At 51.5% G+C, this 21,231-nt stretch overlaps 1 protein-coding gene and 1 long non-coding RNA gene across 3 annotated transcripts in view; one reads left to right on the forward strand and one right to left on the reverse strand.

Moving 5' to 3' along the window:
* LOC135406293 (hydrocephalus-inducing protein homolog) overlaps positions 1–19,751 on the reverse strand; it is a 47,696-nt gene extending 27,945 nt beyond the window's left edge. Inside the window, exons 1-14 of the mRNA XM_064640713.1 lie at positions 19,658–19,751; positions 19,141–19,269; positions 17,930–18,052; positions 16,762–16,881; positions 14,790–14,924; positions 14,051–14,265; positions 11,460–11,584; positions 9,900–10,101; positions 7,524–7,689; positions 6,408–6,507; positions 4,471–4,589; positions 2,735–2,958; positions 1,467–1,534; positions 225–466 (exon numbers count right to left, since the gene is read on the reverse strand). Of these exons, the coding sequence (XP_064496783.1) occupies positions 225–466; positions 1,467–1,534; positions 2,735–2,958; positions 4,471–4,589; positions 6,408–6,507; positions 7,524–7,689; positions 9,900–10,101; positions 11,460–11,584; positions 14,051–14,265; positions 14,790–14,924; positions 16,762–16,881; positions 17,930–18,052; positions 19,141–19,215 (1,914 nt within the window). The 5' untranslated portion in view covers positions 19,216–19,269; positions 19,658–19,751. The remainder of the gene's footprint in view (positions 1–224; positions 467–1,466; positions 1,535–2,734; positions 2,959–4,470; positions 4,590–6,407; positions 6,508–7,523; positions 7,690–9,899; positions 10,102–11,459; positions 11,585–14,050; positions 14,266–14,789; positions 14,925–16,761; positions 16,882–17,929; positions 18,053–19,140; positions 19,270–19,657) is intronic.
* LOC135406163 (uncharacterized) overlaps positions 1–21,231 on the forward strand; it is a 396,593-nt gene that overhangs the window by 131,985 nt on the left and 243,377 nt on the right. The window lies entirely within an intron of this gene.

Genomic DNA, 21,231 nt, shown 5'->3' on the forward strand with positions numbered 1-21,231 from the left:
CAAAACCAACACACGAATGACTTCTGTTGACCATGTGATCTCAGCTTATGGTTTTGGAGACAAAATGGTGCTCCTTCAGGAACATTCCACGTAACCCAGCTCCCACACCAGTGCAGATCCCTCCCTTGCACATGCTGAGAGCCGACAGCACTAAAGCCCTCCCACAGCCCAGTGAGGCTTCAGCCCCACCTACTGACCCATGTGTGGCCAGACTCCTCCCATACCCTGATCTCCTGGGATCCCTGGGAAGGGATGGTCCCTGTGCTGGGTGTTATGGTGAACTCCATTGGCTTCTCCTGACATGGAGCCAGTGTGCCTTTTTCCCAGGAGGGGTGAGCGTTGTCTTTCACTTGATCAGAGCTCCTAAGGCTGGGCTGTCCCTGGCCGTCCTCAGGGATGCGAAGGTGGAAGGTGATGGGCACCACGGAGGTGTTGATCAGGTGGCACGACAAGGTCTGAGGAAAGCCTAGGAAAATGACACAAATGGCCATGTAGGCACCAAGCACCTCGTGACTTCTGGTGTGAATATCCTGGTAGGATGAAACTATGCTCTGAGACTTGCTTCCCGTAACAGAAAGCCAGGGATACAGCCACACCTGGTGGGGATGTCCTGCAGAGCCAGGACACCAGCCCACAGCCTGCTCTGCAGTGGACAGGTGGCTTGGCTGGCCAGCTCTGTGGGGAGGAGACATCTCCCAGGACCTGCTTACCAAGCATCACTTGAACCCAGATGGGGAGGAAAACCAACTGCAGGCACAGCAGGGAGCTTCTCCGTGCCCATCAACAGGGACACTGCCCAGCTCCAGCAGTGACTCCAGCAGGGAGCCTCCACAGAGGCATCCTGGGTGCAGAATGATAATGGCCCTTCAGTCAATCCACGACTGATTTCACATTTAAACTGTAGATCATCTCAGTAGAAAGCCTTTTGTGAGCCTGAGATGGAGAACCAGAACCTGCATTTCAATGGTGACACTCTGGATGTTCAGCCAAAAGCTCTGTCAGCAGAGCTGGGCTTCTGCTGGGGAAGAAGAAGAAGAAGCCCACGGCTCTGAGGACACAGGTGCCTGAGACAGAGCTATTGCTGGGGCATCTGACCTCCTCAGGGATAACGAGGTGCCCTCACACCACTAATTAACATCCCACACTAAAGGTACGTGGCTTAAGCTCCCTTCTCCTGCAGTCCCATCCCCTGGGCCCTCCTACGACGAGGACTTTTACAGTCGTTTTGCTGGCAAGGACTGGGAGATTGGAGCAGAAGAGACTACGAGGGACACCAGAAAATACTGACTTTCTATTCCTTTGGTCCTTTCGGATCTCACGATGGCAAAATGCCACCAGCAGCCCTGGAGTTAACACCCTGCAGGCTGCCATGGAAGGGCATGAGTGACAGATGCTCTTCTGTTCAAGTGCTCCGTTTTGGCAAGGCACAGATCCCTCCTGCTGCATCCAGGCCCAGGAACACTCACCAAAGGAGACGTCATTGAAGTCAAGGCCACCTGTGCTGAAATGCAGGCTCAGTCCGGTGACGTGGCCCCTGCGAGGACGAGGACAGAGGAGACAACGGCTTGGTTAAAGGGAACTGCAAAGCCTTTGGCCGTCCTTCCAGCTCAGGTGGGTCAAAGCTGGTGTCAGAGCCCCGTGGGTGTCGAACCAGCTCCACACCCTGTGCTCAGCACGGCGTCCGTGGGCACAGGAGGCAGCCAACAGCTGCTGATGGGGCTCAGGGCACCACGGCAGGCAGGGCATGCCCCCGAGGTGCTGCTGGCCCCATGGAGGACCCTGTACACACACCCAGAGATGGCTCTGTGCCCTTGCCTTAGGAGAAAGACCGACTCACTACTTTTCTCTTGCAAAGTAATAACCTTTTTGTTATGTTTTATCCACTTCCCTGATGTTCTTGGTAAAATGGACTGCAGATTCCTTTTGTTTCTTTACTACCTTGATTCAGTGCCTCCCAACAGCAGCCCAGACACAGCCACCTCCAAAGCTCCAGAGCTCCCAGCATCAGCTTTCCTGCCTCCACCACATTACCCCGCCAGCCCGTGGTTCAGACTAGCTGGGACAAGCCCTCGTGCTGCTGTGGTGCTGAGGAGAGAGCTTTGCCTCTCCTTCATCACCCCTTTTCCCCATTGCTGGGCGAGGATTATCTTTTGCAATGGCACCAGCCCATGGGAGGATGCCCAAGTCCTTGTGACAGTCCCTGCTGCTGCAGAGCTCCCCATCTCCCACCCCAGTCCCTTCCTGCTGTGGAAAGGAGGTCCCAGAGCACTCCCTGCACAGGAGCCGGGAGCACAGCCTGTGCCTGTGCCTGGGCACGAGGGATGATGTGAGGCTGCTGCTGCCCCTTTGGCACAGATCATTAACAGAGGATTTTAGAACCACTTCTTCTGGCTGCAGAGTCACCCAGGCTGGCCCATCTCCAAAGCCCTGGGGGCCTTGCTGGGCGCTCAGAGGGGACATCCCAGACCAGCAGCTGCCCAAAACTAATGCCTTCCCACTGCCTGCCACGGCCAAGGCGGAGGGAGGTCCCCGCAGGAAGGAGTCACTCCAGCTCCTGGGCACCTGCACTGGGCAGAAGGCATCCCCACACTGAGGGGATGCCAACATCAGAGCCAAGACTAAGAGCTCGGGCAACACCTTTTTTCTCTGCTCCACCACCAAATGAGGCAGGTGAGAGATGATTACCCAGAGACACCTACAGACGTGCCCACCAAGCTCCCAGAGCCCTCCTCACCTGATAGTCAAGGTCACAGGCTTAGGGCATTCAGCCACATTGAAATGGAATTCTTCCTTGAACTCCCCCAGGGTGGTGGAACTGAAGGAGATCTGGATAGGCTGGAGCCCACTGGGTGGAATGATGCCCTGCTGGGGCCGAAAGGTGAAGCAGGAGCTACGGGCTGTGGTTGGAGGGATGAGCTCAAAAGGAGCATCAATAGCTCCTTTGTTAACCAGCACTGCCTGCAGCAGCAAGAAAGCAAAATGGAAATACATGAGCAACCTTCCTTTCTTACAGAAGGCTGAGTTGTTTCTAAGAAATGATTAACCCCTGGAAAGGCAGAAGATGCCATGTGCTGCTACGTGGCAAAAGCCAAAAAAGTACAACAGGAGACAAGTTCTGCCTTTGGGTTTTCATGCAAAGCAGCGATAACTTCACATAAGCAGAGTCACTCCTGGGTTATCCCAGGGACATGGAGCGGGTCACTCCTGGCCAGCATCGCCAAGTTCATTCAGACCCGGCCTGAGGAGCAACGTGGGGCAGTTGCAGCCACGCAGTGAATCCCCACAGAGCTGCTGCTGCTGCTCCAGGGGTGCCTGGCCCTGCCAAGGGCAGCACACATTCAGCTTCCATGGCAGCCAACCGGTTTACTGCGTGCAGAAGACACCTCAGAACAGTGCTATCACCAACTTCAGAAGCTCTCCCCAGCTCTGCTAGGGTAGATCATTTGGGTTCTTGTATTTTTCCTTTAATCTGATAGTTTCTTAGACCTTGCTCAGCCAGACATGTCAAGAAAGGATGAATGTGAGGTGCACAGCAGCTCCACCTATTCTAAAGAGTTGCTCTCTCACATCTCTACACAGCCATGGGGAAACCCTGCCATTGCCATGGACTTATCCATCTGCTTTGGAATTCTTTCCGCAGTTGTTAGCCTGGCAAAACCTGTCAGAACAGTTGAGGCAGAAGCAGAGGGATGTCCCTCATTTTGTAGCTTTGCAGCTGCTGTTGCAAATATTCCCATATTCAACCTCTGCCTTGAAACTTGAAAACTACTCTCCTCTCGTGTGTTACCTGTGTTACAAATTGCACTTGGGGATCCCATGCTGAGCTGAGGTTTACCTGCAGCGTAGCTGCTTAGGACAGCACTAACAGTATCATCTACTCATTCACCTTTTCTCATCTAATGAAATTACTATATTGATAGTGAGAAACACTAAAGTATCAGCATCAAAAATGCAGAGAGAGCACAATCTTTTAGTAAGAAAACAACTCAGTGTGTCCTTTCCTGCCATGGCAAAGCTTTTGGAAGTGTCTGGCATGATGCAGTGCCTCATTTTCCACCTTTTTCAGTTGCTCTCTCTTGCAGTGGACTCAAGCTCAAACGCAGCCAGTTTGTTCCAGCTGCTCTTGAACAGCCTGAGCACAAAGGTGCCTTGAGTCTGAGGCTGGAACAGAAGCCTCTGAGCACTTCAGCTTTTTGACCCAGTGTTGCTTTCATGTGTTGAGGGGTTGTTTTGCAGAAAGCATCCCAGCTGATCTCCAAGGGAGGTTGTCAAAAAGCAGGAATTGGGGCTTCAGACAACACCTTTCAGGCCCCAGAAAAGGATCCAGATTCTGTGAAACCCCTCAGATTTGACTAGTATGTCAAATATTCCCTGCTCACAACTGCCCAAGTTGCCAGAAATTCCACAGGTCCACCAGGTTCCCCTCTGCCCCAGGAGCCATCAGGATCCACCCCAGCCCCTGCTGCTCACCTCGTAGCTGTAGGCTTTTCCAACCAAAACTTTCCCCATGTCCAGTTCCTCAGAGCTGAGTTGGAGGCAGGGCTCGAGGCCTTCCCCTGTGAGGTGCAGGGGCAGCCTGGTCTCACGGCCTGGGGAGAGATTTCCATTTCAGTAGAGTAATTCTTACTCTCTTATCCTGCTTTTTCCAGGCTGCCTCAGTGCTAGTCCCTGACTCTGAGATGGGTGAGACCAGCTCCTTCCAATTTCTAACCCACCCCTCGGGCTTGTTTCCCGTTTAGCCACCAGTTTGCACCCTGAAAAAGCGATGCCAAGTTTAAAACATGATTTCTGCAGTGATAGGTTAGATATACAAAAGAAATTCTTCCCTGGGAGGGTGGTGAGAACCTAGCACAGGTTGCCCAGGGAGGTTGTGGCTGCCCTGTCCCTGGCAGTGTTCAAGGTCAGGTTGGACGGGGCTCTGAGCAACCTGGGCTAGTGGAAGGTGTCCCTGCCCATGGCAGGGGGGTTGGGGATTAGGTGATCTTTAAGGGCCATTCCAACCCCTTATCATTCTATGATTCTGTGATTTCCTTCTCACACACTTGGAGGAGCTTTGAAACCCATTCAGTGAAGGGACAAAGCTTGCAAAGAGTTGGACATTGCTGCCTGGCTTCCAACTAAATTGGGGGGCAGTGGCCCAACAGCACAGGGCTTTGTTGCCAAAGCCTTCAGCTTCTGCTGCTTTCTGACACTCAGCATCTTGTTGACAGAATGTCCCCGTGTTCGGTGACTGGCTTGGAACACGATTCTCATCTGACCACGTCAACAAACAGAGATGCACAGTTTCACACATCACAAGGAATGCCTTGGGAGCAACTTTTTAAATCCATGCTTTCCTTCCACAGCTCTAACGACTGCAGTTGGTGGGCAAGAAGAGAGTTTGTTAGCATGAGCCCTGAGTAATTACTGTAGATGGCATTTGTTGAGTTATCCCTGCACAATTACTGTCTAAATAAAAAGCTGTTTCATGACATTTGTATCTATCAGCTTGGAGCAGGAAGGAAGGCAACAGGGTGGCTGGGTTAGGGGATTGCAGCACCCTCCAGAACAGGAGCCTGGCTGCTGGAGGACCATGGGCCTCCCACCTCTTTCTCGTAGATGGGCAAACCCAGAGTATTCCCTGGATGGAAATCTGGCAGCCATCTCCCACTTTAAGGTGAAAAACACTAAGCAGCACCATGCAGAGACAGAGAGGAAGGACAGGGGAACCTGAACCACGCTGTGCTCTGTGAGTGTTCCCTCCCCTGTGCGGGCACAGCAAAGCCATCACCTCGGGGTGGGGGGTAATGATAACTGCTCCCAGAAAAGGACTTGACAGAACTCCTGGAAGCTGAGCACAGCAAGCCCAGTGGCCACCACCTGGACACACTTCAGCCTGAGAGCCAGAAGGTGACAATTCCCACACAGGGAGAGAAGCAGGTGCTGGCCAGGGGTGGTCCTTCTGCAGACAGCCTGGGCTCAGCAGGGCTCAGCCACCTCTGGTCTGCTGTTGTCTGGGCAGTGGGAGGTGATCCGGGCTCAGGGAGCACATTTCTACCTCAGCTCCTACTGCCTGATGATGGATCCATGAGGAGCCATCCTGGAGGTCAGTGCTCTAGAGGGGCTTAGTGCCTGTTCCCTAAAGCTGTTCTGCTGTGTAGCTCTTTGGCCTTTGAGGAAATACTGGCAAACCCGTGGCATGAGAGCTTATCCATGCACTGCTTGGATTGTTCTGGGAACAGTGTCCTGAGCCCTGGCCTTGCATGGGAGACCACCAGGAAGCTGCAGGGACAGTGGACATGAGCCAGCACTGCCCTGATGACCTTGGACCCTTCCCAGCACTTCCACGGGAGCTCAGTGGGCTGGAAGAGTATTTGCACCTCCCCCTCACTGTGTGTGGGTAAGAGAAAGAGGAGAAGGAGCCGTACCTGAGATGGAACAGTAGGCCACTTTTCTGTAGACTTGGGCTTCTTGGGGTTTAAAGAACACCTTGATTTCAGCTGAACAATGTGGCCCAACCTCTCCCTCCTAAAGCAGAAAGAGACAGCAAACCATTTACCTTCCAGTATCACATTTCTTCTTTTCAATCTGTAAGCCTTTACTTAGAGCAAGGAGTGAACAACACTCCCAAACCAGCTCAACACAACCGCAGGATGCTCTTAATGCTCAGCTGATCAGCCCCCACGCTACAATATTCCTACTCTGACACAAGCGCTTGGTCACATCGTGCTGCTGTCAGCTACAGTGGTGTGAAACTGCTCTTGTGCTGACACTGGTGGCTCTTGGCCTTAGATGGGCTATAGGAGTCACCAAGAAGAGAACATGATCCCCTTCCTTGGAAAGAAAAAACTTAGTTTCACTTTTTTTAAAAGAAAGCAGAGGCTGGGATTATTGTAGGGTTTACTCCAAGACGAGGAGGGATTTTGCACTGCGCAGGCAGCAGGGATTCCTCATCTCACGCTGTGTCAATACTCATACTCAGGGCTCTGGTTGATGGAAGGACATGGGGGTTTGCTTGCAGAAACAGAAAAAGATTTTCAGTCCCTGTGTGCAATAGAACTCAAAAAGTCCATTTCCAAGTCTTGTGTCCAGGCTCCCAGATGACACTGGAAGGCAGACTCAGACATGCTGTAAGTCCTGGTTCCAGGGAGGGCTTGGCATTTCCATGACCTTGGGCTGAATTTGGCCTCCTTTTCGCTTCAGGTCAGTCTGTGAACTGACAGTTCTCCAACGCCCTCTGGGAAGCCCCACACATCACGTGTAAGCTGTGCCCCTTCCTACAGTAACCGACCCCTCTGGACACTGCAAGGACACGCACCAAGCTCCCTTGATGTCGAGCCCTTGCAGCAGAGCTCAGCTTTAGGCAGGTTCCTGCTGCCTGCCAGGAGCCCACAGGGTAGCAATGCTTTTTGCAACAAGCTCTCCAGCCTGGTCAGAAACCCCATGTCTTCTCTCGGGGCACATCGAGACAGCTGAGGTGGGGATCTGCCGAGTGACCTCATTCAGGGAGGGGGAGGAGGAGGAGGTTCTCAGCTATCACTTACCAAGGGCTCAATGGTGAAAACATCATCTGAGAAGAGCATGGAGTCTGCTTCAATCTTTGCTGTCTCCTTCTCCAACTCGCGGTCGTAAAGGTCCAGCTCCTCATAGCGCTTCATCACAAGAGCCTTTGCTATCTCCTGGGGTGGCCGAGACAGATTGTGACACAGCCTGCAGCCACAGGGAGAAACAAAGGCAGCACGTCATTTAATAAGCCGCTGATTTGCAGAGCTGAGTGTAAGTGCAGAAGCAGCAAATAACTCGGGGAGGAGCAGCAGCAGCTCCCCAGCAAGGGGCTGAGCCTGAGCCACGGGCTCCCAAAGGGCTCAGAGGATCACTCGTCGTTCACTCGCAGGGCAGGTGCTTTTACTCCACACTTACAAGCTCAGGAGAGGTTTTAAAAGCCAGCAGCCCTCAAGAGAACCTCCTGGCTCAGAGCCACTGCCAAAACTGAGGGAGAACCCACCAGTGACCTCAACTGACTCTTCCTACCACAGAGCTGCTTGGGGGAGACAGATAAAGATCAAGGAGCTCCCCCACTGCCTGCAGGGCTTCCCTGGCAAGGGGAGAAGAAGCTGGCTCTCAGCTGCAGGTTACCAGCATCACTCTTGGCTTCTTCCCTTCTGGACCTGCAGGGATAAGCTAACCCTGTGTGCCCTGTTCTCTACACTGTCTTCCACCAGAGCATCCCAGAGCACTTTCAAAGCCAATTGAGGAATTCAGGCATGGCACCTCTTCAGTGACATTAAAGGTTTTGTAGGCATGAAAACAAAGGCCCTGAGAGGGGGACATCTAGCCTTGAACCACCTTCTTGTTTTCCTCCTTTTGGCCTTCTCTGCAGACCTTTGGCACAGTTAATTGCTCCGTTACTTGGTAGCTGCAGCAGAAATCATTCCAGTGTTTTAAGATCACAACCAAGAGATGAGAAAGGAACAGCTGCTTCCCAGCTGGCAGATCACTGTTCCCCCCTCAGACTCCAGTCCCCTGGCTGTGAAGAACCTGCAGGTGGCAACTGGGGGGACAAGTAGAAGGTTCCATAGGGAGCAAATTGAGGCAGTGGAGTATAAACAGGACAGCACCCTCACCCAGCCAAATTCAAACACAGTTATAAAGGAAGTACAGTCATGGATATTACCAGCTGCACACAGACAGAGCCTTGGACAAACACTGTCACCGGCACCAAAACTACTGGCTATGGCTGGCTCTCTGCACCAAAAATACTGGCTATGGCTGGCTCCCTGCACCAAAACTACTGGCTATGGCTGGCTCCCTGCACCAAAAATACTGGCTATGGCTGGCTCCCTGCCCCAAAAATACTGGCCATGGCTGGCTCCCTGCACCAAAAATACTGGCTATGGCTGGCTCCCTGCCCCAAAAATACTGGCTATGGCTGGCTCCCTGCCCCAAAAATACTGGCTATGGCTGGCTCCCTGCCCCAAAAATACTGGCTATGGCTGGCTCCTTGTGCAGCGCATTCGGAAATGTTTCTCCAGGGCTGACCTGCAGTGCTGGGCATGAGGAGGGCATCCAGCCACTGAGGTGGCAACCCTCTGCTCAACCTCCATCAACAGACAGTAATTTCCCCATGACGTGCCAGAAGGCCCTGATACTCTGCACCCCCACCTTCCACTGCCTTGTGTTATATAACAAGGGAATACCTGCCCGAGTGCAAGAAGCGGGGTCACAAATAGGACGACTGATTTAGGGGGCTCTCACCTCGGAGGACCCCCAGAGTGGACCCCTGACAACCACTGAACCAAGACCTGAGTATGTGGAATGGCAAAACCACTGCCACTCTCACCTCCCATGCTGATGAGAGACTGTACAGAAGTAACTCGCATAAATGGCCAGGAGACAGAGGAGCTAACTGAAAAAATAAACCTTTACTCTAATAAAAGAGAGAGTTCACTGAACAGACCTCAGGGAGGTCTCTCAACTCAGTGGAGGTTGCAGCTTCTTTTATCTCCTTTGCCCGGAGCACAGGTCCCTCCCCATTTCTCCATTGGCTGGGATACTCTGGAGTTACAGGCTTCCCAGCAGGCCTACTGTGTGTCCCCCATTATGTGCTGATTCGGTGGCTCTGGAGGTCGCTGACGTTGTTCAAGGTGGAGGCCACAGCACTTCAAAAGGGAGGACAGGGCCACATGATCCTCCCATGCTGCTGGTTGGTCCCCCTGTCTCTGGGCAAACTGCCCCTCTCCAGAGCTGAGAACTGAACAACTTTGTCGCTTCTTACTGCGAGCTGTGACTGCCCTGCAAACTCTGCAGGAACACCTACTTGTTCCTAACACCCTAAAGCACTCAAAAGCACAAGCACCCCCTGAGGCCATAGGTTAGTTTTACCCTTGGGCAGTGCATGTCACTGCATCTTTCAGACCAACCTGATCTTCTGCTGATACTCCTCTGCCTCAGTAGCAAAAGCCTTCCACTGGAATCGGGCTGTGATGTTACTTCTGTTGTGGATGACCATGGTTCTGTGGCTTGACAGTGTGAGGTAAGTCTTGTCAAGTTCCAAAGAGTACTTGTCCAGCTCGATGTTGAAGTCCTTAGCTTTTCCAAGAAGTCTGGTGTGGGTATCTTCACCTGGAACAAAGCAAAGAGGAGTCTTTGCTCAGCTCCCTTGCTGATGGAATTACAAGGAGCAGAGCAAACCACAGGTAACAGAAGAATATGTCCAACTTTTAGCTGGATAAGTAATTCCATGGATCAGTACATTTATCAAATCCCAACAGCTCCGTGGGTACAGTGTGAGGATGTCCTGGACACCACCTTAAGCACCTGATTTCTGGGTGGGTTTGTAGAGATTTGTCCCCAGGTGACAGTATTTACAGTGAGATTTGTCAGGTGTGCTCAGGTGACCCACTCAGATCCCAGGCAATTCTGCATCAAATTCATTCGGGTGACTCTAAGGAGCCCCACTCAGTCACAACCCAGGGGCTCCTGAAGGCACCCCACGGGGCTCCTGCCTCTCCCAATCCCGTTCCCTGTCCAAACCCATGGCCACATCAGTCTAGAAATATTTGATATCATTCTGATCTCAAACACCAAGCTGAAGCATTTGAAATGAAAGAAAGAAGGGCAGAGAGACAGACTAAAAGTACAGAGCAGCTTTTACACGAAGACTGAATGGGGTTCTTCGACCTAGAAATCGAATGGGAGACAGATGGGAGAGGTTGGGAGAGCATGAATGGCCTGGGAAATGGGAATAAGGGACAATTTGTCACGGTTTGTCATCCAACAGGAACCCGAGGGCCTGAAAATGTTCTTAGACAGAAATGACATGTATGTGTAAAGGACAACATAGAAAAAGGGTCTGTGGCAAGACAACAGAGAAGCAGCTTAGGGGACAGAGGTGAGCAAGAGACACATGACATTGGAGAGAGTTGGATGGAAAGCTCACACGTCACAGACAGCACTGTCCAGGAACACAACTTCAGCCCTGCACATCCACACTGCAGTGGAGAATCAAGGTTCCTCCTTCCTCCACTCAGCAACTCCCAACAAAACAGGATTCCAAAAATCTCATCCCTGTTTGAGGGCTTTATCCTCTTTATCAACCCCCTAAACACGAACTAGTTTGCACTTTTCGTTGCGGTGAAGCTGGGACGGGGCGGTGCTGCTGGAGGGGAATTCAGGTGGCTGGGACAGTGGGGAGTGCTGGTAGAGGACTGGGGTGGGGGTGCAGGATGGAGGACACCATGCTGGCACCAGGGTCCCCCCAGGGATGGACCAGCACACAGCAACACAGCACATCCAGGACAGGGGCAGACTCAGCCTTGGCCCCTTCTCTGCTCACTTCTGAGCACTGAAACACACGGAGGCTTTGAAAGGAACAGTTCTACAAGTAGTTTGCAGAGCAAGTCTAACGTTATTCTGCTTAGAAAGGGCTCTGCTGTTCAGAAGGACGCGGGGTGAGTGCACCTGCAGTGCCCAGCACTCACCTCTGTCACAGTGCACTGCCAGGGATGTGGAATGGTGCCCGGTCTGCAGCGGGTGATATTCCACTGTCACTTGCATGGCTTCACCAACATCGAGGGTTCCCGTGGCTGGGCTGACAGTGAAAGGGCTGCAAGACCAAGGGAGAGATCAGGACTCTTGGGGGAGGTTTGGGGACGATACTTGCAGTCTGGTTCACTTCAGCTGACTTGTGCAAGCGAGGAGCAAAGCAACCACAGTCAGCAGAAGACAGACAGAACACACAGCATCAGAAACAGCTACTGACTCTCTTTGGAGGAGATGCAGCCCTCAGAAAATCCTGTTGGATGAAATGAACTTATCTCCCCCATACTCTGCATGGAGGCTCAAGGGTCCGACTGCCAGCAATCCCAGCAGAGAATGGTTTGGGAAGAGCACAGAGAGGGTTAAGAGCTATTTGCATGCACAACTTGACACTGACTGCCTCAGGAATCTCTTTTCCAGTCCCTTATAAACCTCATTCAAGAGATGCAAACGGAATCTCAGCTGTCCTGTGAGATTACAGCCTAGGAATCAAGAGGAAGAATAAAGTCTTCCTTGAAGACCAGAGAATAATGAGTTTAATTTGCAGTGTGGTTGTTTGGGGTTGTTTTTCCCCTTGTAAACATCCTGGTTTAGCCTAAGAAAGGGCACCTTTTATCACATTTCAGTGAAAGCTGCTGGAAGAAAAGGAGCAATGAAAACTCTGAAGGAGTGCAACTGCAGATTGGAGCAATACAGTGACATGGACACAGTACCCAAAAGGAGGGTCCTGTTTACAGCCTGAAGGATTCAATCCCATCTAAATGAAGTGCCATTAAGAGCAGCACATCAAGGGAGCTGAACAGGAGGTTTCTGTGTATTCCCCAGGGATGCAGTCTGGGATTCTGGAGTGTCATCCAGGCTGGTAACTGTTTGCTTGGCCCACCAGAGAAACAAGGGAAATCATTAGGCAAATGTGTTGGTGCAGCTTGGATTTAACAGGAGCAATTTGGCTTTGTCACCAGGTAAACAGCTCTTGCCTGACAGACACAAAAATCAGAGCTTTAGTGCTTCAGGACAGCTCAGGTGAAAGGAACAGTTCTGCCCAGGGGCTGCTGGGCTTTGTGCTCTTTCTACAGCCCCACTGAGAAAACAAAAGTTTAGTGCTTGCTGATGGTTAATTTGTCACCTTAAAAACATTTCCTGGGGATTCTGATAATGATTAGAGAATGCAACACAAAAAAAAAAAAATAAGAAGAACAACTGGAGCCCTGTGCAAACTGAACTTTGTTCCTGTCAGTGGTGACAGCTGATGGAATTGCTGCCCTTTCTGCTCCTTATAAGGAGCTACTGCTGCAATTAGGGGCCTGACCTGGTCCCATTACCACCAGTGAGAACATCACTACTGGCTAATGGAGAAGCCTTGGGCCAGCAATGTTTTTGTGCTGGGCCTGAGACTTTGGAGAGAGAGGAGGAAAGACAAGCCCCACCAGCCCCAGAGCTGGATTACTCTCTGTGCTCCTGCATCTGCCCTGATGGGGATGCCAGGACTGCTGCAGGGCTCTGCTGGGGCTCGGGCGTTCATTGCCTGGAGTGGGAAAGGCACGGAATTTTTTTCCTGTTCTTTTGCCAGAAATTTTGCCAGAACAGAGAAGTTACTAGTTAAGGGGCAACTCATGAGTGCTACCTTCCCTCCCGTTCCCTTCCTACTCCTGCCCCATGTCGATATACTCCTGCCCTCAGATGGCTGGATGGGGAATAAGACTCCTGGTGCTGACTTCAGGGGATGCCTGAGAAAGAAGGCATCTTCCTATTTTCAATTTCTCAGAAGAGGATCCAGCCAAGTTCAGGACTAAGAACCCAAGTGCAAATCAGCCCCTGCATCTCCTACATTTTCACATATTCCCCAAATTGCTCCTGTTTCTTATACACCTGTGCATATGCCTATGGGCAGATGGTAGATCAACAGGCATGAGAGGACCTTGAAGAAAGTTCCCAAGGAAGAATGAGTGATAGTTTGACAAAAATTTAACACAGAGCAAAATAAATGGAAAACAAAGCAGAAACACGGGAAATTCAGAGTATTTTAAAAGAAATCGGAATTAAATCTGCTTGAAAATTTAGACTGGCTTTCAGAGGTTCCTCATGAAACAGAAGAGATGACTGATGCCCTCAGCTGACAAGGGAAATCAGATCAGCTTTGAATAACAGGAACAGCATGGGCTGTTCACAACACAGCTCATGTTGGGCATCTGATGAGGGGCCCCCTGATGTGCCACATGCTCGAGGCCTCCTGGAGAATGGGTTTATTGGCTGACAGTGGGAGGCAGCCATTTCAGAAGGTGTTGGCGCTCAGGAGGGTGCAGACCAACCACTAACGTGTTCCAGCAGTCCCCAGGAAATCTGGGAGAGACAAAGCTCAGGGCTTGCATCCTGCTTCAAACACTAGAAGCAACAGCAGACCCCACACGTCCTGCCCCTTTCCAGCTGTGGCTGCAGTGCAGCAGCTCGGATGCTCTGGTTCCTTTGGGATACTCTTTCCCAACTCTGCCATCACCCAAAGGTGTTTTGCACTAAGACAGATGAGCTGCTTTACCTCTCAGTGCTGAGGCTGTAACAGGCTTCCAGGTTCCCAGTGTTGTGAACCAGCAGAGTCTTCTGGGTGCTGTGGTTGACTGGACACGACGAGAAGTCCATCTGGTCAGGGAAGTCCAAGACTGGGCGGGCACCAATGGCCCGGATTGGCACAGTGAGCTTTTCTCTTTTGCTGATGCAGACAAGCTGGTGGAAATGATCCTGCAGGAAAAGAGACTGGCACAGCATTGAGGGCATTGAGTGCCATCCTCATGGCAGAAGAAAAAGGGCTGTTTTCTATGACCCTTTGTGGGCATGAATTTACCTCTTCCACCCCCAAAACGACCACTAATTCATACTAATAAAGGCTGGAGAACAGAGCATGTGAAAAAGCATCATTTTTGCTCCATTCCAATGGGAAAGAATAAAGCTCTCTGGATCATCTTTTTGTTCCTCTGGTATTTTCCATAATTAAACCCCTTCCAGTGAGCCTAGAGGTGGCTAAACATCATCACCCCTCCCTGTCATTTCCCTGCTGTTCCATCTGCCTCTTCCCCCGTGAACGTTCAAGAACAGGCACAGAGGGAAAGCACAGCCCTCTAGGCCCAGCTGCAGGGCCTGGCAGCACCACACCGTGCCAAGGTGTGACCAGCTCCAGGCTGCCTGCCCCCAGCCCAGAGCCGACCTCACAGCACGGGCTGGGCTATAACCAGTGTGCAACAAACGCCCTGGCTTTAGAGACAACGTTCCTCCAAACTCACCTTGCTCCCCTCAGGGGTGAAAAGGATGTTTATAGTACAAAATGAGCCCGGTGGGATCTGACGGCACACACCACTGGGGCCGACCAACTTGAAATAAGGTGAGCTGTCCATGGTGACCTTCACCAGCCGAGTAACCTGCAGGAAAGACACAAAATGGTGATTTTGCCACTTGTGGAAACAGGAGGAGACCTGGGTGTGCCCTGGTGACAGCCTTCCTTGACCACTTTCCCAAAAGACTTTTAGCTCTGGAGGTACAAGCACAGGCTACACAAGGGTGAACTTGGATCCCTCTGCCTGGGCAAAGCAGCTCGGCCAGAGGCAGTAGGGCAGTGCCTGCTGGGAAGGAAGGTCAGGCACCAGCAGTATGGAGATAGAACACCTGAACCAAGTCATCCTCATTTCAACAAGCCCAGAGAATCTGCCTGCTTCTGCCTGCACACAGCCACGCAGCCCTGTTCCAGAGGGAGAATGTGCTACCTGAAGGCAAACCAGCACATTGGCCTGGGGGAAGGAAGAAATTCCCTTCTAACAGACTGAGGTGGAGTGGGGAAGTCCAGCTGTGGGGAGACAGTCCCATGGGCACACCAGCAGAGGAGACCAGACCCTTGCCCTTCCTGGGAAACTGAAGAGAAAAGGAGGAACACAGCAAGACAAAGAGACAAGCCCTGACACAATGAGATGGCAAAGAGAATTGAAATGGGCTGTAAAGAATCAAGGGAGAAGCACAAGACACTGCCAGGAAAGGCTGGTGCAGAAGATGGGAGCAGTCAGTTTGCCAGAGTGAGGGAAAGCCAGACGGCCCTGCAGGCTGGGCCTGTCAACTCTGGGCTTGAAAGGTTATTTTCTGCCTGGAGAAACATGAGCAGCACTGACTGACAGTGTGGTTTCATTATTAAAAGCCAGTCTCAGCTCTCCAGGGGCTCTTGCTGCCTGGTGATTGTGGCCAGGCAGCTGCCAGTGCAGGCAAGCCAGACTGCTGGGCATTCCTGCAGCCACCCTGCTGCCAGTTTCTGCCCTCAGGGGAACACAGGCACAGGGACAGCAAACAGGCATTTGCTAGCACAGGGCTATCAACCCCTGAGCACCAAATCCCATCTCACAACCTCTAAACCAGGTGATTTGGACTCCCTGCTGTCTATTCCCACCAGCTTGCTCTTGGCACAAGAGTCATTTGAGAAACTGTTTCCTTGACTGAAATTCAAAAGGTCTCAGTTTTCCTCTTTACAGTGCAACACAATTGCTGACATTTTTCAGCTTCTTCCTTCTCAGCTTTCTTGGGGAATCACAAAACAATCACACTTTGTTCAAGTGAAGGTGGAAACCCTCAAGAGCACATTGCTCTGGATGTGCTGTAGTTCTGCAAAGGGAAAGCAGAGCACCATGTTGCCTTTGGAAAACCTGAGCAGAGCTGAATTAAGCTTAGCAGGAGCCTGAAGTGGCACCTAAAGGCCTCCTGCTGCTTCTGCTAAATGAGTCTGATTCCAGGGCTGTTTTCAAACACATGTCCTGCAGTGCCAGTGCTGCTAGTCATAACTAGTCATCATCATCACTAACCATGATTCCAGCATAAAGTGGAGAAGACTCAGCCCCTGAGCTTTGACTGCGAGCTGCACAGAGGCAGCTCAACAGGCTGAGAGAGGCAGAGATGCCCGCCGGGAACCAAGATTAACCAAGGAGCCACAGGACGTGGTAGTGGACATTCGAGGGCAAGCACGAGAGCAGGTGAGAACTGCACAGCCTTCCCATCAATCCAGGGCTTTCAGGGGAAAGAAGCTCCTTTGGGTCAGATACCACCAAGGTGCAGCCAAAATCAGGGGAGAATCCTCAGCATGGGAGAATCTCCCACCATCTTGCAAATCCAAGGTGGTGAATCTGGATGTGCCACATCTGATACTCTGCTGTACACCACGGGGGTTACACCACTCTCCTCTTCTTCTAGCACAGTGTTAAAGCTCCACATCCCAGCACTTACCTTGTCTCTATTCCTCAGAAGCAGGGGCATTTCACAGACCTTGCCAAGGACATAGTTCTGAAACACCAGCTCGGATGGGACAGGCTCAAGCAAGGTCTTCTTCCGGCCAAGTGACAAGAACTGGAGAGGTGAGAGAGAGCAGGGAGAGGTTCAGCTGCTGGGAGGAAGGCTCGTGAATGACTCTCCTCTCTTGATCCCTGGTGAAGGACAGGCTCTTGGTGACTAGGTCTGCCCAGCTGCCACTGGGGGAACAGTAGCTCACCCACCTCTGCTCTGAGCTGATCAAAAGCTGCTGGACCACACCAAGCAGGCTCAAGCTGAGCAGCTCTTTTGGCAGGAGTTTCTCCAGCTTTCCTTCTCCAAAATGCCAGGCAGCGCTTACCTCCAGCACAGCCCTGTGCTAATGGGGTCCCAGAGCTCTGGGCACTCACTGAGCACTCAAGCAGTAAGTGAAACTCAAGAATTTACATCAGATTCCATAGGAAACAATTTTTGGGTGACCTTTACTCTGAGGCAGGGAGACTGAGGCCCACACAACTCCAGACTCTAGAGCTTAGACACCAGTAAGAAGAGAACAGCACCAGAGGAGCTTAAGGGCAAAAAGAAAGTACCACAGTAGATAGGAATAGGACAAATGAGGCGAATGCTGGATAAGGATGAAGCTCAGCTCTTTTCTCAGCAGTGCTGGGCAACTTGAGTAAGACTGGAGTTGTGTTAAATCGGGAGTAATTCCCTCAGGCCCTCAGCCTTCAAAGGCCAGCACTGCCACTGTGCAGGGAATCCTATGACCCCCAGCATTGGTCAGTTACAACACCAAAGCAAGAGGTGGCTCTTTCAGTGGGACAATGGAAAATGGCAAGCTCGTGCCCTTGTGTCCTGCCCCAGCCTTCCCCCGCTATTGTGCCTTCGCCATGGTAGCTAAACTCCAGCAAACCCCACCAGCTTCAGCAGAAATTATTTGTGTTGGCTTAGCACAGATCAGGACTCCAGCATCTCACTAGGAGAACACGTTTTGCCTTTGCCCCAGCAGAAGGAACTCCACCACCACCAGCAGTTTGCAACGACAATAGGACCCAGACACTGAGGGGTTTCAACGAGCTGGAGGCAAGGCACGCAGTCTCTTCAAGTGTCACATCAAACAGCAAGGAAAAGGGCAGGAAAAGGCTACCTTGGAACTGGAGTTCTCACTGGTGCCTGGGGGCCGGACAATCTTGGGCAGCTTTGTCTCCTGAGGGTTGTCCGGCTTCTTCCTGAGCCTGAGACCAACCTCCCTGAAGTCAAAGATGGTCAGCTGGAAGGCAAAAAAACCAGCAAGAGCCTCAGAAATGCCCTTGTTCAGAAAGGCTTTTCTTGTTCGAGTGGCTCTGATGAATCATTTGTGATCACAGCCACCAGGACAGTCCTGGAAGTTGCCTGCTGAAATGTGTATTTCAGCATCAGAAAATTAATGGTATAGAGCAGAACACACTTGCTCGAACCAGGCGGCTCTGCCTCATTAGCTTCTCCTTGATTCAATGTGACATGTATGGAGACTTCTGCTCTTGGGGCATTTGTGTCCTCTTTACTTTCACTGGATTGAGCCAGTGACCCTGGCAGAGAGTGGCAAACTGCCCTAACTCCATCCCTGCCCAAGGCTCACAACCCCCCTGTGTGTGAAGATCTCAGTGCTGGCTGAGTGGGAGGGAAGCAGAAAAGCGGCGTTGTGCCAAGACCGAGGTGCAGAGCAATAGGTCCATAGTTCTCTCTTTGCAATTAGCACGGGTTTTTCTCTGTCTGGCCTCACAGTCCCATCCCCAGAAGAATACAGAGAGATGTCCTTGACAGAGCCTCAGCACTGGGTCACCTCCAGCCAAGTGAGCTCCAGGCAGCAAAGGGGACGTTTGTGGGCGGGAAGGAGGACTTGCCCCAATTCCACTGCTGCCTGCAGGGCTGGATCTGTGCTCCACACAGGAGATGAGACAGAACAACTGGTTAGGAACCTGTTCCAGGGGGGACCAGCCACCTCTCTCAAGGCTTCAGGCAGCACTTGAGCCGCCCACCACATGCCCAGGTGCCTGGAGGGCAGCTGTGGTCAGAGCAGCACAGTGAGCGTGCCAACCTGACAGAAGGAATTCCTGCCCACACAGGGGAAAGAAAGAAGCACAAACAAATGTAACGCTGAAGATGAGCTTAACTTGGCTCCAGTGGCACAGCCAGGCAAGACTCTGGACTGTCCCTGACGCACCATGACAGCCCCTGCCAACAGAAGCACGGCCCCAAGAGCTGGGGAGGGGGTCTGTAGCTTCACGGTGCTGCTGGACAGCAGGAGGGGCTGGGAGAAGAGGGACACGGGAGGAGTTTCCAGCCTTAACACAGCTCCTGGCCACAGCAGGTACTTACACGCTTAGGCTTCTCAGCCTCTCTCGGCTCTAGAGGACGAGTCAGCACCGCTCTCCTCGGGAATCCGGGATCCATTCTGAAGGATGTTGTGGGTGGATAAGTCGTACCAGTGATCGTGTCTCAGCTCACCTGGAAGGAGCAACAATGGAATGCTGAAAATCCAGAATCCCATTCCTGGCAGACCCAAAAGATAGAGTGGTGCTGAGAATTTTATATTATTTGAAAGTAGCTAAATGCTTGTTTGGCATAAGTAGCTAGAATTGTTAGGCTGGAAGTTGGACTTTATTTTAACGATATGGCTATGTTGTGTAATTCAAAGATGGATCAGAGTGAAACCTGGAGCTAACATTCTGAACATTAATAACAGTTAGAAGAGACAAAGCTGTAGTTTAAATATTACTTAAAAATTAATAGCTAGGGTGGACAGCCCATAGCTGGTGGTATAGGAACTGTAACAACCTCCTCTTCTGCAGGCCAACCAAGCCCAACTCCCTCAGCCACTCCTCACAGGACTTACCTCTAGACTCTGCATCAGCTGTGTTCCCCCTCCCTGGACTTGGTCCAGGGAGGGAGAATCTTTACTGCAGTGAAGGTCTCAGACACAGTACTTTTGCCTGTTGAGAAATGCAAATGGATTTGATGTGATTATTCCACTAAACTCATTGATAGGTGCCTTTGTACCCGTAAATATAGATGTTCCCATCTCTGTGCCTGAGTGTGTGTGAATTGATCATGGTCTATGTAGGCAGCAACAGAGTGAACCTTGCCATCAAACTCTGCTAGGTCGCTGAGGAGACACCATTAAAGGGACTTGAGCCACTAGAAACGCAACATGTGGGGAGCAGGACCACGTCAGACTTTATCCTAGTGGCACTTCTTCTCCAGCATCCTTATCCTGCAAGAAGCTATGGGTAAACAATCACCAGCCTGACAACCACCTCTCTCTGTGTCGTACAAAGTCGATGTGCAAGAAAGGGTAAGAAGAGAACTCCAGAAACATATCACAACAATTTGAAAAACTCTAATCAGCATGCAATCTTCAACAACTAAAATATAATCAAAATCTCTCTATTACACATCAACATAGTATTATCACAAACTTAGCTCTATTCTTAGTACTTAACTTACGTTACTATAGCTTTACTTTCTCTACAATGGTACAGTCTGCGTTTTGTTGATATTTCGCAAAAGCGGGGGGTGGACAGTTGTGATGGGGGAAACAGTTTTCCCCCTGCAGTTATAAAATGGTAAAACCCCAGGGGGTGGTGACCCTTGAAGTTTTGAGGTTTTACCCAATGAGCGCTTCTGCAAAATATAAACATATCACAACCAGAACGGAAGAGAAGGTAGTTGTGAGTTGTTTGTAGAGGAAGGAACCATGTTGTGAAGCCACGAGCAGAGGGCAGGAGCCCCTGGGGGTGGCTCTGGCCCCCCCCAACCCCTAGGCTGGGGCTGCAGGGACTTGGAACAGTGTTAGACTGGGCTAAGTGCCTGTAGCTGAAAGCCGAAGGAGTTTTTCTCCACCGTAAGTAGGCAGAAGGAGCAGCGGCAGAACTGCACTGACCGAAGAAATGATGGCAGAGAGCCAACAGATAAGAACTGAAGAAGCAGCAAAACAGCATGCAGCCAGGAAGACACAGAGTTGTCCGAGAGAACGAGAACCAGCAGCTGAGAGAAAGCAAAGCTGAGCTCTACCAAGAGAAAGTTTGGGTAAGAACTGAATAAAAAACCCTAAACCCTTTTGAGACCCCTCTTAAGTTGGGGTGGTGGACTCCTACTGAATGGAAGTCCTAAAACTGCAGCAGCAGCACTGGAGAGAGGAGCTGAAAAGCTCAAAGCGTCCTGGAAAGCTGGACCGGGATGGAGAAGGAATGCAGAGGGGGTGACCTTGAGACCCCCTCCCCACTGCTGCCAAGTTGGCAGCCTGAGACAGAGCACAGGAGCTCTGTTGGAACTCTTGAGGCAAAGGCTTCCGACTGAAAGCTGCCCAAGATGTTCTGACTCAGGGGTGAATGCCCTGAGGAAAGGACCTTCATGGGGCTCTTACACCCCATGATATACCCGTGGTAAAGCGAGTTTTGTCCCTGCTGG

The sequence above is a fragment of the Pseudopipra pipra genome, chromosome W (assembly GCF_036250125.1).
Source record: "Pseudopipra pipra isolate bDixPip1 chromosome W, bDixPip1.hap1, whole genome shotgun sequence".
NCBI classification, from domain to species: domain Eukaryota; kingdom Metazoa; phylum Chordata; class Aves; order Passeriformes; family Pipridae; genus Pseudopipra; species Pseudopipra pipra.